General features: G+C 34.8%; 1 protein-coding gene across 1 annotated transcript in view; it reads right to left on the reverse strand.

Moving 5' to 3' along the window:
* LOC132124197 (vasoactive intestinal polypeptide receptor) overlaps window positions 1–17,284 on the reverse strand; it is a 53,950-nt gene that overhangs the window by 13,037 nt on the left and 23,629 nt on the right. The window contains exons 4-6 of the mRNA XM_059535101.1: window positions 11,231–11,331; window positions 8,171–8,268; window positions 1,634–1,769 (exon numbers count right to left, since the gene is read on the reverse strand). Coding sequence (XP_059391084.1) covers window positions 1,634–1,769; window positions 8,171–8,268; window positions 11,231–11,331 — 335 coding nt within the window. The remainder of the gene's footprint in view (window positions 1–1,633; window positions 1,770–8,170; window positions 8,269–11,230; window positions 11,332–17,284) is intronic.

The raw sequence follows: 17,284 nt of genomic DNA on the forward strand, positions 1-17,284 counted from the left end.
TTATGTCTTCCAACTGTGACTTTATATTCCATAATTTAAACTTTATCCTCCGGTTTCATAGACAAGGCTTAAGCCTAGTCCCAGACTAAAATGGTTCTCTGGGCTGTTTTAACTGATTGATCTTAAAATATATCAGATTCATTGTTTTGTCTCAAGATGTACACCATTAATGTTTTTACCTAGGGCATATTTTTAAAAACTTAAAAACAAAATTAAATAAATAAATAAATACACAAAGCAAGTTTTATTTTCTTTACCCGAGGATAGAAGATTGTCTCTGAAATAAATAAATAAATACAAATCACAGACCTAAAAATGTTGTGGGAGCCGTTAAAAAGAATCATGAAGAGGATATAATGGAACCATATCAATAAGACAAGGCTTCCCTTTTCAACTGCCCTTGCATTCTGCAGGAGGAACCTGTTGCTTGCCTATTAAAGTATCTAGCTTGCCTGGTTTACAATGCTTGAACGCTTGCTTGTCATTTTTGCAAGAGAAATAAAGCCACAATATGTACTTCAAACATATATTTCACATTGTCACTTCATACCTCACAATGTTGACATCATGTCTATGAATTATTTCTCATAGTTGCATTACGGTTTATCACAATGTGACTATTCTTTATTGGTAACTTAATTTTCTACTTCAAGGTGGAAAAAGCTTTCATATACATTTTCATTTGACATTTTGTGTCATAGATAGATAGATAGATAGATAGATAGATAGATAGATAGATAGATAGATAGACAAATTTTCAGCAAATGACCTGAGTAGATGGTTACATTCAGACATGTGCATCATTTGTGGCACAGTGTTTCAGACCTTTTTATACCAACAAAAATAACTGTAAAAAAAAGTCAATTTTAAAGATTTACATAATCTCTTCAAAAGTTGCATTTAAAATCCATCTGGTTTAAAATTTGAAAGAGTCAAAACCTCAGATTGAAAGAACATTATACGCTTCTGAAGATCCCACAGACGGCCTTGATCTATTGAAAATTCCTGCTCAAACTGCAGACATTGAGAGACGCCAGATCTGAACACTGGACACGTGTTATAGCACACTCACTCCATACTCTGTGATAAGGAGCCATGTTTTCATCTTTGTCAAGTTCAATCAGTCGTCATGTTAACAGCTGGGTCATCTCAGAAAATTACCGGCAGTCAGACGATGCTGTCTAAATACTGTGAAACTGATTCCTTTTATTTTAATAGAGACACTAGTTAACCAGACACAAGTGTCAAAAATTACCCGAAGTTCACATCATTTTGTAATTTTGTGTAATAAAATTCTGTGAAATTGAGCTAACTTAAGGGGCTACAACGATAACAGTGGGAGTACATGCCATCCAGAAACAGAAGCAGTGGTTCAAACAGAGGTCACTCACAGCAGCAAGTGTGAAGTTATGCTCATGGATGTTTAGTAGCAGACATAACAGTCTAGAGGCCCAAGACCAGTGAGTAAGAAAAAATGTAAACGTGATCAGCTGGGATAGACTTTATTTACTAACATTGCTAGATAATTACTTGGTTCGCTGCGTGTGGATGTCACATGGTAATTTAAACTATTACAGACTCCTGGGGGACTTATTAGAAAATAAATAAATAGATTGCGCAATAATGAACTTACAGAGCCAGTGGAGCAGTTGTCAGACTCTTGAATAACATCATAGAGCACCGCATCTTTGACGAAGACTGCGATGGCTTTCAGAATGAAGGACACAAACAGGTGCATGTGGATGTAGTTCCGTGTGCAGTGGAGTTTCCTGAGGGGATACAAGGAATACAATCAGTCATGCTCACGGACTGAATTTTAAATATGTTAAGCCTGATTGAGAAGTCCCTTCCCTCTAATTACACCCTGTCCTTGGAACTAATAATAGAAAAATTGACAGCTAATTACACTACAAATGAAATCCTAATTGAGCTTTCTGGTCCGTGTAAGGGGTTCGTTCAACAGATAATTTGTTGCATTATGTTGTAGTCCATTTCACACACACAAACATGGGAATTCATAAAATCTGATTTAAAATTCAAGGTACTTGCTTGTTTAATGTCCAACATACTCATTTAATATTTTCAAGCTGAGCACATTGCATCTACCATGTGGAAAAAAGAAAGTCATGCAGGATTGGGAGCAACATGAGAGTGAGTGCATAATGGCATCATTTTCATTTTATGGGTGAACTGTTCTTTTGAGAACACATCCAGAGCCGCTTTATCCAAAACAGGCGTTTTTATTTTTTAAACAGAGAGACTCTGATATCCCAGAACACCCTGAACATTATGTCTTTTGTTTATAATGTCCATAACTCACACTAGTAAATCAGCAGACACTTTGTTTAAACACTGGTTTCACTTTGCGCTCTGGTGAGGTTTTACAGTAATACTCTCAAATACATCTACAAAGTTGTTATGCTGTAGAGATTGTTAGTTCACAACAAGACAATACAAAATAATCACAAAAAAATGTGTTGTTGGGACTACATTTTTGCAGCACTTTGTGCAGATAAGGGTTGCCTTTTTGAAATAATTTAAATAAATAAAGCCACTATGAGTCTAAAAGAAATACGGTTATGACTAAAACTTACATTGGCCTTCAAAAGTTTGGGGTCTTTAATGTTTAAAAAAAATCATTACAATTTAGAAGAACTGTTTTCTACTTTAATATATTTTATGTTATTTAATAATATAATTTATTCCTGTGATGGCAAAGCTGAATTTTCATCATCATTACATCTGTCTTCAGTGTCACATTATCCTTCAGAAATCATTCTAATATGCTGATTTGGTGCTCAAGAAACATTTCTCATTATTATCAATGTTCTAAACAGTTGTTCAGCACTTGTGGAAACTTTTCTTCAGAATTCTTTGATAAGTTCAACAGAACAGACTTTATTTTAATTATCGGAATTATTGATATTAATTTCTTAAAAAAATAATAATAATTTTAATGACCCCAATATTTTGAATAAAATAAAAAGTGTCAAGTTAAATACATGATGGTTTTGCATTTTGTCTTTACATACAAGATTATATAAGCCAGTTCCTCTTTATGAAAATCATGTTAATATAATTAACATGAATGCATGTAATGAAGACCTGTTATCAATTAAGAGTTCAAGTAAAAATGTTTTTCAATAGCTCATTATGAAGTCTTTCTTTTGTCTACCAATTGCATCACTACAGACAATACTGGAAGAGAGCTGAACTGGATGATGACATCACTGAATCATCAATGAACTAACTTTAACTTGAAAAATGACTATTTGTTATTATATATCAGCTTTGTTATAGTTATGTGGTCAGTAAGACGAATTCTAAGCCATGTGTGGAAAAGTTACTTCATTACTTCAGAAATCAATTTGTTTTGATACTGTGGCAAAAGCCTGCTGAAATGTGCCAAAAACATTATACAATACAGCAGGCAAAATCTAACTTATACAGCTCCTGGTTTGGATATTTGAAGAGATCCACTGTAGTATATGGATGATAACACTGAATTAAATATAAAACAAATGTGAAACAGTGATTGAATCAGTGTTGTTACTAAAACTATAAAGAAAACAAATAAATAAAAATGTTGATGTAAAATGTTTACAAAAAAGTATTACAATTACTAACTGAAATAAAACTAATAAAACTAAAATGCTAAACTAATTTAAAACTATTCAGAATAGAAAAAAACCAAACCCTAGTAAAAATGTCAATTGAACATTACAATATTCATAAAAACTCAAATCAAAATAAACCTAACCCTAAAATATAAAAATAACATCTAATTAAAACTATTAATACAAACTATAATAGTATATAAATAACACTAAAAATGTTGGATTGATGCCATTACCAGTGGTTATATTTCCGGCATTGTTTTGAGCATACAGTTTTTTTCCATATTCAAAAAAAAAAACATAAAAAGAAATACTATCATTGTTTCTTTAAACAAATGTTCTGCATTCAAAACAAATCAACCAACAGATTTTTTTGTGCATTACTGTAGATTTTTGCTTGCCGGGTCTTAATTATTCAACAGCATGTCAAGGATATATGTTACGTCCCCAAAATGGCTAAGGGCATGAGGGAACACAACATAACATAATATAGATAATTCCCGGATTAGTTAACCCTGTTAACATGTTTAAGGTGCTGGTGCAAAAGGACACAAGAGCAAAAAATCATGAAAATACATACAGTACAGACCAAAAGTTTGGACACACCTTCTCATCCAAAGAGTTTTCTTTATTTTCATGACTATGAAAATTGTAGAGTCACACTGAAGGCATCAAGGGCTATTTGACCAAGAAGGAGAGTGATGGGGTGCTGCGCCAGATGACCTGGCCTCCACAGTCACCGGACCTGAACCCGGTCGAGATGGTATAGGGGTGAGCTGGACCGCAGACTGAAGGCAAAAGGGCCAACAAGTGCTAAGCATCTCTGGGAACTCCTTCAAGACTGTTGGAAGACCATTTCAGGTGACTACCTCTTGAAGCTCATCAAGAGAATGCCAAGAGTGTGCAAAGCAGTAATCAAAGCAAAAGGTGGCTACTTTGAAGAACCTAGAATATGACATATTTTCAGTTCTTTCACACTTTTTTGTTATGTATATAATTCCATATATAATTCCACATGTGTTAATTCATAGTTTTGATGCCTTCAGTGTGAATCTACAATTTTCATAGTCATGAAAATAAAGAAAACTCTTTGAATGACAAGGTGTGTCCAAACTTTTGGTTTGTACTGTATATTTATTTACAGCACCAACGTGCACAAAGGAGAGATAAAAATACCGTGCCCAGGGAGTAGGAACCTGAGCGGGGCTAAATTAAAGAAATAAATAAAAACAAAACCCACTATCTAACTACATTCCCATCCCCACTAAACTACTACAACAAGAAAATAAAACAAAAACAAAGTCGAAGGCACTCAGCACGCCCTACCTAACCTACACTACGTAAAAACCAAAACATACAATAGTAGCACCCGCTCCTTACCTGATGTATTAACACTGGTTTCCCTAGGTGTTGCATAAATGGAAGTCACGTGACATACTTCCTACTCACTACTTCCTGGCCAGTTATAAAGCAATATAAAAAAAATGTAAGAACTCAAGTTCAACGTAAACCAAAAGTAACAACCACTAATAGAAAACAAACGGAACTCAGAACATAACAGTAAATAACCAAACAAACAGAAAAACAAAGAAGGCACGCCAACGCGTAAACCCCAAACAAAAACCAACAAAGCTCCTTCTCTCTCTCTATTGCTTCCGGTCTACGTCCGTCTTTTATAGTAAGGACGCCCATTCAGGTGTACGTCGTAATGATGGACAGCCAGCAGCACCGTCCTGAAAGGTGATAGCGTAGACAGTGACAGCAAAAACAACAACAAAACACCATATCCTCAGAGCACGTAACAACTTGTAAAAAATAAAAAAAAATAAAAAGTATAGCCTGAATGCTCTGTAAGTCACTTTTAATAAAAGTGTCTGCTAAATGCATAAATGTCATTTAAAAGGATGCTTTATATAAAGCTAACATTTGATTGGACCCATTTACTGTATTAAAATACAGCTTTCGAAGTTTTATGTAAATAGTACTTCAGTTTTTTGACAAATGTCAGTATTTCAGTTTTTACTAACTGACTATAATTTAAAAATGTTTTGAGTTAAAGTGTGTTTCCTTTAACCTAGCACTCATGCACAAGTATGCTGCCTCAGTTTTTTCATTTCACATGCTGTGATCTGACACTATCAGCATGATCATACAGGCCAATGTTGCGTCTCTGGTGCATGGCCATTTGGACAGATTTGGACACTACAAAAATTTGATCAAGAATGGTACAATTTAATTAGACCACATTAATTAGACTGTTTTCACCAAGCAAAGACAACTGGTGACCCAGGTCATTCAACAGAGTGGGAGCAAGTGTTCAATCCGGCAATAATGTCCTGAGGTGTGATCAGGTCTTCAGTCCCTGTCAGTCAAATCTCACATCAGACTGATATCCTATCGGTTAAGACTGCTTGAGCCTGCAGCTCGAGTGCAGATAGTGTTAACAGACAGGATTAGGACTGATTACATTGCTGGAAAGCTGAACATGAGCAGCTTTATCAAGGAATAGTGCTGCACTGCCATACTGGTGACACACACGAACCTTATTACTGATGGAAATGACAGCATTGAGGTGGGATGGGATTGAGCTTGGAGTAGTAATCATAAGTATCACATTTGTGTCCTTGAGCAAAGCACTTAACCCTAGAATGCTCCAGGGAGGATTTACGCTGTGAAAGTTTACAGCAAAACTTATGCACTTTTATAGGTCATCCTCTTAAACATTTGGTAAATGAGTTAAATACTGCAGTGTCAGATGAGGAAAGATGACAATGTGCATTTACTTTTAAACTGTAACATATTTAAATACAAGTTAACATGTGCAGGATGATGATGCATCAGCCAATTGTTGTTATAGGGAAAAAACTGAAACATTTGCTAATTTATTTGTCATGGAATAAAATGTAAAATTATTCTGTGCCGTTTATGGGTGACCAACTTACCACAAGGATCTAAATTTTTCTTTTTACTTCAAAATAAAAAACTATTATTTTCACTCCACAAAAAGGCATTCTGATGTGTCCTCAAATTCCTCTTTAACACACACACACAAACAAACTCATATTATACAATATAATACACTGTCAGATTTAACAGAGACACAAAATTAGATCAGTTAGTAATTGTTCTGCATTCAAAACAACAATTCCACAGATTTTGTTTGTAAGTGAATTACTGTGGTTTTTTTACTTGCTGAGTCTTAATTATTCAACAGCATGTCAAGGATGATTTCTATAAAGCTCCAACTTGATTGAAACCATTTACATAGAGGTTTTATTAAAAAACAGCTTTTGAAGTTTTATATATGTTGCAATACTCACTGCATAACATTGGAGTTTTCCTTAACTGACTATAACTATATTTTTTTAGTTAAAAGGTCAAATCCTTACCATGAATGTTCATAGCCAGATGAAAATTACAAAAATAGCAGTTACTATAATGAGCATATCACAGGAATGTGCCATGTCAAAACCAGAACCACCAGAAGAGCACCATAAGTATGTTGCACAAATGTATGCAGTGTGTGTATCCATAAATTATATTGCCTAAACCATCTGAATGCAAACTTAATCTGAGCCATTTTAGCCACTTAAAGGGTTTTAAACCGTGTTTATGGTTCAAAATATCACTACTGGGTTTATATGTGAGCACTAATGCACGTTGGAATGAGTCTCTGATGGTGAGGAGTCTTGTTTGGCCACGATGAAATGTGTAAGTTTGAATATACATGTAAGAAAGAAAATTTTCTCTGTCATTAGCAGACAGTTTTGCCCCTGGTGAGCTATATCAATCACTGTGGTGTCAAAACGCATGCATGTTGTTTGCTCTTTAATCTTCTACAACTTTAGTGATTCAGTGACTTGCTTCATGACTCCTTATGGTGAAACTGGGGTTAGCTACAATCACGCATGAAGCACTGTGTTCTGTGTTTAAAGCCTGTTAACCATTAGCTTAATCAAAATGACATTCTTCAATGTGAAACATTAGTAGGACTCCAACTGAGCCCAGTATTTGACAGCAAAAAAAATAAATTTAAATAGTAAAATAATTTTTTTTTGTCTAGAAACATTCAAATGAATTCTTATAAAATTTTTAAATTAGTATTTGAAATATATATTTAAAATATTAATATTTTAAAAGTATACATTTTAATAGCTACAACTGTGTTGCAAGCTACATTTACATCTCACTATTAAAAAATTGAATAATAAAGAGAGAGAGAGAGAGAGAGAGAGAGAGAGAGAGAGAGAGAGAGAGAGAAGCTTTTACCTTGTTTTTGTACCCGGTTCTTCGACCTCATTCATTTGATTTGTATAAAAATAAGCAGATGTAATTACTTCACCCTCAGCTTATTTTAAAGAACTGTCAGTTAGGCAGGAAGTAATTTTCCTTAGAAATAATTGCTTTGGGGAGGGCTTTAAAACTAGTTAAAGCAAGTACGACAGCATAAACATGACACATCTAGAGAAATGCAAAACTATTTTTGCAAAAGAACTTAATTCACCCCTGCACCAGCAAATACATGTTAGCATTCAGTTTTTAAGATTTCTTACCTGGACATACAAAGTATTACAATGGCAGTGGTGAGAGAAATGAGAGAAACACTATGCCCGATGGTGTAGCCGATCTTCACCGACCTAAAGAAACTATCCTGCAGAAAAAAAGAAAGAATACAGTTAACTAGTTCAAATAGCACAGAAGATATTAAATCTTCTTGAATCTACTGTTGGTTTGTTTGTTTGAAAGAAGAAATTAATACTTTTATTGAGCAAGGGCACATTACATTGAAAAAACATTTACAATGTTACAGAAGACTAAATAATTTAAATAAATCCTGTTCTTTTAAACTTTCGATTCTAAATGTTTCTTTAGCAGCAAATCAGCATATTTGAATAATTATTGAATGATTATATATTTTTGATCTAATAAATGCAGCCTAGGTGAGTAAAGGAGACTTTTTATTAAAACATAAAAAAATGTTATACAGTGTAATTGGTTATGGTATCATGTTTTTTTTAAACATCATTAAACATGGATTATAGCAAACCATTCTATTTAAAGCAAGAAATCTAAATTATTTTGCTTTATGTGTAAATCTACATTATTTTAACACCATACTGCTCCCAGTATGTATAATGACAGTGGGGTCAAGCATCAGACACGAATCAACAAAAACATAAAATTCCTTTTAAGTCCCATGCCCACATATTCCTAGTGGTTCAGAAGACCGTGCGTGCTGATTACCCATCCTGTTGATGTGAACACATGCTGGGAAAGCTTTCATTAAAGGGCAAAGGTCATTTGTTCTTCACTTAACTACACTCTGCTCAAAAGATCAAGGTGTTTCAATGTTATATAATACTGTACCTGCTTCAGTGATGGATTATTAGTATGTTTACAAATGCATTCAAAGCCTGACATGATGTGCAATGCTAAATAAAGGAACTATTATGTTTGGACTTGTTAGTTTGCACTAGGCAATAAAAGGCTGGCTGGAAAAGGAGGCTAAAAGGTTGACTGAAAAAGGGTAAATATTAAAGCTTGGGTTTTTTGGGTGAGGAACACTCAATATAACATGAGAATGATCGCTTTCTGTGGGCTAAAAGTTCAATACGTCAAGAGTCAAGAGCATTTCAGTGTTTTATAATGCCAGTGGAGTAGAAAGCACTAGTTTGACATAACTTTGAGATATTTTGCATGCATGACGCTCTCTCAACCACCTTAGAGATGGTAAAGTACACTGTAAAAAGCAAAGTAAAAACCTGCATTTTGTTAACTGATATAATGTTAAAATACCAACACATTGAAGTACTAAAATCTGCTTTGTAACTTTATAATACACTGATAACCACCAAAATCAAAGGTTGCAATGAGAATACCATATGTAGAATCACAGGTATATTTTTTCACAATCTGAGTCAAATACTAATATATAGAAGGTGCTTGTTGTCATGAACATAAATATAAAATACTATGGTAACTTGTGTTGCACGGTGCACCGATACTTCAAAAGTATCGCGATTCTCGGAAATGAAAAACGTCACGATTCCTAAATTTATTAGTATCGATACTTCAAAGAATGACTGCGTTCCAGATTTGTAAGAGACGTATTTCATGTTGGTATGTGCAACGCACGCTTCTAGTGCCTCCCTATGGATGCCTGTGTTTTTTCTCCTCACAAGATGTATCAGTTCATTCAGCTATCGATCTCGTTCAGTGAAGGGCGGATTCGTTCACTACATTCAACAAATCACATGCTCCGTCACATCTTGAGTAACTCTTTGACAGGATGAAGCAGTTCACAGAACTGTTCACGAGCTGCTCATGCGCTGCTATAAGCGCCGTGCTCGCGCGCTGCTGTGGAGAGAGGAACTTCAGTGAACGAGAAATATGAGTCAGTGGATTACCTGAACGGGAACGATTCGTTGACCTAAAAGATTCGTTCACGGACGAACCATCACTAGTGCAATTTCATATAGCCTATATTAAATATTTGGAATATATATTTTAATATTTTATTAGGTTCTTTGATAAGGTTACAATACGAAGGTCTAAGTAGCAACGTATCTTCCGTGATGTCCCCGATGCGCGGGTCCGGGTGGGTAAAGAAATTTTACTTTATTTGCGGGCTGGGGCGGGCCAAGTAATTTCATAAAAGCGGGACCCGCGGATTGAAAAAAAAAAGACCCGCGCATCACTAGGCTGCATGTGCGAGCACAAGTGATACTGTGGCCGCCAGTCCACGACTGGAAGAAAAAGATGACGCTCAAAAAAGCTCACTGGTTGCACAACTGACAGAATAAGTTACAATATCTCAGATATTGCTGCTAAATTTTATTTGCTTTTTTTTTTTTTACTTGAATGCCATTGCTTAAATTGATATTATTTATCTTTTGACATTTAATCTTCTTAGTTCAGAAACATTGTTTAATATAATCGCTGTTCATATTTTTATTCAAAGTTCAGAATCAAGATACATTTATTACTCTTATGTTTCTTATGATAAGATAATGCTGCTAAATTTATTCTTTCTTTACCTTGAATGTCATTGCTCTAATTTATTTTTTTATATTTTGATATTTCATATTTTGTTCAAATGTTTAACATATATGCTGTTCATATGTTCATTTATTAGTGTGTTATATGATTAGAATGTTGTCCCGATTTTAAAATAAAGCACAGCAATGATATTTTCCCCTTTCAGGAAAAGTATAGAAAAAGTATCGAAATCGCAATTCTTGACTAGGTATCGAAACAATAATTTTGGTATCGTGACAACACTAATGGTAACACACTTGACACTAAAATAACACTATGAACATTCATTTAACAACATAAGAAGTAATATAAAACCCTAATGTAACTGATAAAAAAAAAAAAAAAAAAAGTTAGAAGAAACAGCTATTTTATATGTGAAGGGTCACATAAAGGATTCTGGGAATGTCAATTCATGGTTTTCACCATAAATTAACAGTATAAAATGTCCAATTAGATTCATTACACTATAGTGAATGAACTCTTAACCAAATAACAGGTTGTCACAATAGCATTTTACAGTCTTTTACCATTAAAATTACAAGTACGCTCATTTTTATAGTGTAATTTGTACTTACATCGTCAACAGTGCCATTCAGATTGTAGCCACAATACACTGCGATTTCCATTGGGTCCATCTCGGTCCAGCCATCAGTAGTGCAGGTCTTTGAGAGGTTACCTGTGGGAGAAATTTAAAGGTCATTAACCTCAAAATACACATACTGGCTGCTCTGTTTAGAAGCTGCATCTGTTTATTACACTCTCGACTTTGACCGCAGTGAGCCCCGATAGCTGGTGTCCTGGAGTGTGTCCAGACAATTAAAGTCAAACAGCTTTCTGAACTAAAGTAGAGAAATATGGTCCAAGTCATCCCTCTCACTGAGGTGTTTCTTGGCCCTTCTCAATGCACAATGCCCCCTGAATGCATTACTCTGCATCCGATCAATACACAAAGGGGCCCAACAGAGGACTGTGGCTTACTAAGCGTATTGCTTTTATCTATGCTGTATACAAATATGAACAATGAATTATTGAGATGCTTGAAGGAGAATAACAAAATTTAGGGGTCACAGGATTTGTGTTGAGGAAGCTAAAAAAGTAGTGTAGAAACAATTTTCACTCAGAAATTGCTTGCAAATGTACAGTTAAAAAGGCATTATTAACACTTTATTACTATTAAAAACTTTTATGCAAATAACACATTGAATTAAACATTAACGTTTGAAGTAGAAAAACTGAAATAATATTTTCTTGTAAAACATACTCCAAGTATCTTCAAAAAATATCTTTTGAAGTGTACTTTGAAACTGTAATCACTATTTGAATGAGTTAAAATACAGTATAATACTGGCTGAAAAGGGAGATTGGGGCATTGTTTTTATAAAAACAAAATCAAATGATAACATTTTTGTAATTAAATTTTTTGCTGTCACAAAAAAATAAAAAAAGAACAAATCGAGAACAAAACATCCTAATTTATGTAATAAAATCTAAATCAGTACATGGTACTATAGGTATTTAAATTAGTGAATGGTTTGTTTTAAATCTGTCTATTCAAAACAACCAATTTACAAAAATGAGTATGAGTATGAATGATATTTTCCAACTCTACATGTGAGAAAAATAATTGTTTAGGAATCATTTCTCTTATTTTAGCTACACATGACAGAGAGGACAATTTAAGATAAATCCATTCACTAGAATGAATCCATTCACTTCAAATTAAACATATGAGAGAAGTGTTAAGGATAAATTGATTAACTAGAATTAATCAGACTTTCCAACTCCACATACAGAAGGGATCCTCAAACCTGGTCCACGAGATCCACTTTCCTCCAGAGTTTAGTTCTTAAAGGGGTCATATGATGCTACATGTACTTTTACAAGTTGTTTGAACTGAAATGTGTGTTGGCAGTGTACACAACCACCCTATAATGATAAAAATCCACCCAGTGTTTTTTTTTTATCTGCTCAAATCTTTACCCCTCAGAAGCCTGTCTGTGTGATGTCACAAAAACAGGCCCCTCCAATGATAGTTTGATTGACAGTGGTGTTTCAGCACAGACTGGACTAGAGCTGTAATCGGCCCTTAAAAGTTAGGCCCGACAGGACCCGAGCCCGACAGGTTTCGGCCCGAACCCGTAAAGTACCTTATGATTGACAGCTTTTTTAAAGCCCGAACCCGTTTACAGCCCGACATTATTTAAATGTGCGCACACACACAACTCTTTTCCCTTTTGTCAATAATGAGTCATTTATACATGTTTTAACATAATTTATTCATAACTAACGTAGACTAGACCACTTGGAAGTTGGTATAAAGAAATAAAATAAGTCCTCTGTGACATCGTAACATCTCAGCATTCTAGACATAGGCTCATTTAGCCTATAAATAGACCAATGCACCAATAAAAACGAATCATTTTTAACAAATTAAATTGAGATAAATTTTAAATTAAGATGGGTATTTGGAAATAACAAAATTAAGATAAAGGCTCCGCCGGATTTGCTTCACACTAGCAGAAGATATTCTTTTTCGCATCTTTCTCACGCTAATCGAAACACATCACATGACGGCTCGTTTACCTCGCAAACCGGAGCGCAAGCCCGAGCCCGGCCCAAGCCCGCATAAGATGATATAAATTAAGCCCGAACCCGACCGATGCCGGTTCGGGCAAAGATCTTCAGCTCTAGACTGGACTGGTGTCTTACCTTAGACCCGCCCTGAGTGAACTGTCATCAGTCTGCCATTGTTTCATTGCCAGAGCAGTTGTAGAAAATAATGTCGCCTAAACGATTGAGGTGTTTTGTTGTTGGATGTAATAATGAACATAGCAGTCATCATTTACTCCTCAGCTGCTGAAGACGCAGTCAATTACGTTTGTTTCTAAAGGGAATGTGCCCCCGATCTACATAAATGTGTCTATTTTCGCACAAATCATTTGTGAGCCAACTTCATTTAAAGATGAAGTGAGTGTTTTTTATGAATCTTTGCAAACTGCCTTTCCTAATAATATGCTAATTAGCAAGTTTCATGATGAATGCGACTAAAGTAAACATTCCTTCATGCAGCTAGGAAGAGAGGGGCGGGGTCAGCAGAGCTCATTAACATTTAAAGAAAAATGCTACAAAACTGAGTGCTCTGAAAAGAGCTGTTTTTTACAGGGTAAAAAAAGAAGGTGTTTTTCTAAAATACCATTGAGAAATTTTAACCAAACTATGTTACAGACTTTTCATAAATGCCCTAAAAATCATATCAACTTGTGGAAAATGGGAATCCTATGACCCGTTTAAACCTAATCAAACATATCTGAGCATGCTAATCAATGTCTTCAGGATCATTAGAAAATCACAAGTAGGTGAGTTTGATCAGAGTTGGAGCTGAAGCTAGCTTGTTACTGGAAAAGCTATAGTACTTATTACTGTTACACTACTGAAAATGAAGTTGAGACTTTAGAATTATACAGTACCATAATCTGACTTCTCCAAAAACCTTTTGTATAAGGGGGACATTCAGGGACTAGGTGTAGGTATCCCAAAAGGATGATTCATTTAGAGACAGCATTGTCTTATGGTCACCAGAGTTTGAAAAATTAGATGTATACTTCAGGAAGAAGGACATTTAGTTCCTCTTCAGTGCATTCATAGTGGGTCCCATCTTACAATGCCTTGTATTGATCCGAAACTAACCAATCAATTCACTCAGGCTTGAATTATAGGTGAATGAGTTCTTGTGTGGTTTCTCTTCAGTGTGCTTGTTATGTGAATGCTGAAAGAAGCTGTTTCATAACATTACAAATTAACACTGAATAGAGTTATACAACAGTGTTTTCAAAAGGAAACACAGAACACACTTTCAAAACACGAACAAAAAAATGTACTTTCCAAAGGAACAAATGCCACCAGAAACAACTTAAATGCTACATATCTACGCACAAAGACCACCTGTGCCTGCCCCGACAGGAAGTGACCTCCACCTATATAACATAAATGTCTGCTGCTGAATGACTCATAATGCAGGTACCCATTTTCCAAAAGTTCTAAAGATTTTTGGCCAATTACAGGAATTTTTTTTGATTTTTCCATACTAATATCTTCCATACTTCCATACTAATATCTCTATTTGGAACATGTGCCAAATGAGCTTCAGTAGAACAACAGTGAACTGCGGTCTGGTGAGAAGTTGTTAGGCTATATACAAACAAAGCTTTTAAGGGTTTGGCACAACAAAGGGGTAGGTGATTAATGACAAAATTGTAATTTTAAAACTGTATGCGTCAAGAACCGGGTGGACGCAATTTTAAGTTTTACCTTCCTCTTTGGAGTGTTACAAAACGAAACTACTTTGTTTTGCCTTCCAAAAGAGGACACAACTACAAATCAGTGGTTATGTTGTATTTACAACACTGTACGGAAACAGTTCAACTCAAATGTATAGATGTGTGCAGAACATTTAATGGAGGATGAGGATTGTTTCTTGAACCAGTAGCCTACAATGCGGCTGTGGCACAAGGTCTGTTTCTATAAAGTTGGGCAGTTCCAACTTTGCAAGGACAGTCTAGCGCTTCTGACTCACAGTCTGTAAGTACGTTTTTTTATATTTAAAGTATTTACCACTGATTCAAATGCGAGTTTTGAGCAGTGTAGAGTAGCGCTTGTTGTTTGTCATTTCTCCGATCACAAATGCAAGACATGGTTTTATGTTTACATGGCGCAATATGCAATGAAACATGTAAAAAGAAAGTATAAGTCATTATAATCAATAATTATGTCCCCACTGGATGCAACAAACGCCTCGTGTCATGGGTTTTATTGGTTTTGTCTGGGACAAAACCAATAAAACTGTGCTGGGAGATGGCATCACAGTATGGTAAGGGGCATAGCATTTCTGTCACACGCTTGAGGTATTCAGCCAATTACAATGCACTGGATAGCTGGCCAATCAGCGTGAACCTCGCTTTTCAGAACGATGAGCTTTGTAAAAACCGATGCGTTTCAGAAAGGTGGGGCATAGAGGAGCAACAATAATGTACATTATGTAGAAAATAATGTTTTTGCATTGCATTACAACAAATACACAACATAATGTTCTTTCTAGCAACATCATATAATGACCCCTTTAAGGGCAATTTTAGATTACTAAAAATGGAGGTAACTGCAATTGTTTTGAGATAGCTGGTGGTTCCTGCAAATTTGAGATGTTTTGTGGTCTGCAGATTCTATTTTACTCTTGAAATGAAACTCAAGAGTAATAATATATTATTATAATTATTGTGATATAATATAATATAATTATGTTTAACCGGAAATCGTTTTGAAGAAAAGAAATAATACAAGCATAAACAGCATGCATTTAATAAATCATTTTTCTCTTTTAGAATCTTGCATGCAAAATGCAAATAATCTCAAGACAAGCTGACAGAACATTATCAGAAAACTAGATTTGAAGAAATTATAACATGAAAATTGATAGGTATATCATGCTTATGATATAGGATTAAGATTCTTTTTCACTCGCTATAAACTATCCATCCATCTAATAGCTGATTCTACTCCCTGCTTGATCTGATATGCATATTGTTGTGAATATCAAAAATACATGGATTAAAATCAGCTAGATTTAATACATTGCATTTATACAAGCATGTTACTTAAAAACCAGCACCTGAAAGCTTGTGTAAATTTATTGAAGGGGATGTTTACTCTCTGCTTTTAGTGTAAGCTTTGTTTGTCATGTAAGGTTGACGCCAACCCATTCACATTTATCTATGGGTGCAAACACCCACATGCAATATATCCATTCTCACGCATTATTCCTGTGGACCTCCAGCTTTGTCGTAGGCCACAGAGATCCCACGAACCAAATTCAAAATGCCACATTAATCCTTGGTATTAAACTATGGACAGATTTTTATCATTTTGAAAAGCATCATTTTTCCTCTCCCATTCAGAGAGAGCATTGTATGGTGCTTGTAAGTTTTAACTGAAAATCCATCAGAAATGTGTGGGACTTAAGTAAAAGAAATTGCTCCTGAATAGTATTTAGAATATAGAAATGTATAATTTGTGACAATGCCTTCTGAAATAAACTTTACAGGATGTTCGACTATATTAAGCTTCCCAATCATAGGGAAGATTCATTTTAATAGACACTGCAGGTGGCATAGGAAATAATATATCACCTCACAGGAAGTGGAGATTAAGTCACTGGTCACTGCATATATATAATATAATATGGATATAATAAATATGATAAAAAGTACCTGTATTGACTTTACTTGCATTGACATTCACTTTTGCCTCAATAAACTCATAATTTGCCTCTTTTTAATGGTTTGTAAGGTAGTTCTTAAGTAGGTATGGGGTAGGATTATGCAAACAAAAATATTGTCACGAAAATTAAGGCATTACTATATAGCAAAATTATAAAATAATAATAAAAATAATAAAATTTAAAATAACAATTTATGTTTGTGTCATCAGCACTGGCTCTTTATCTTCACAACAACTTCAAACTCATTTCTCCAATGTTCTTTTAGCCTAGAAATGTCATTAGTTTGAAAACTCTCACACAGCAGCGATTGTCAACCTCTGTGTTAAAGGAAGGGCTGCATACTCTATCCAGACTGTTA

This window comes from Carassius carassius, chromosome 42, assembly GCF_963082965.1.
Source record: "Carassius carassius chromosome 42, fCarCar2.1, whole genome shotgun sequence".
Lineage (NCBI taxonomy): Eukaryota > Metazoa > Chordata > Actinopteri > Cypriniformes > Cyprinidae > Carassius > Carassius carassius.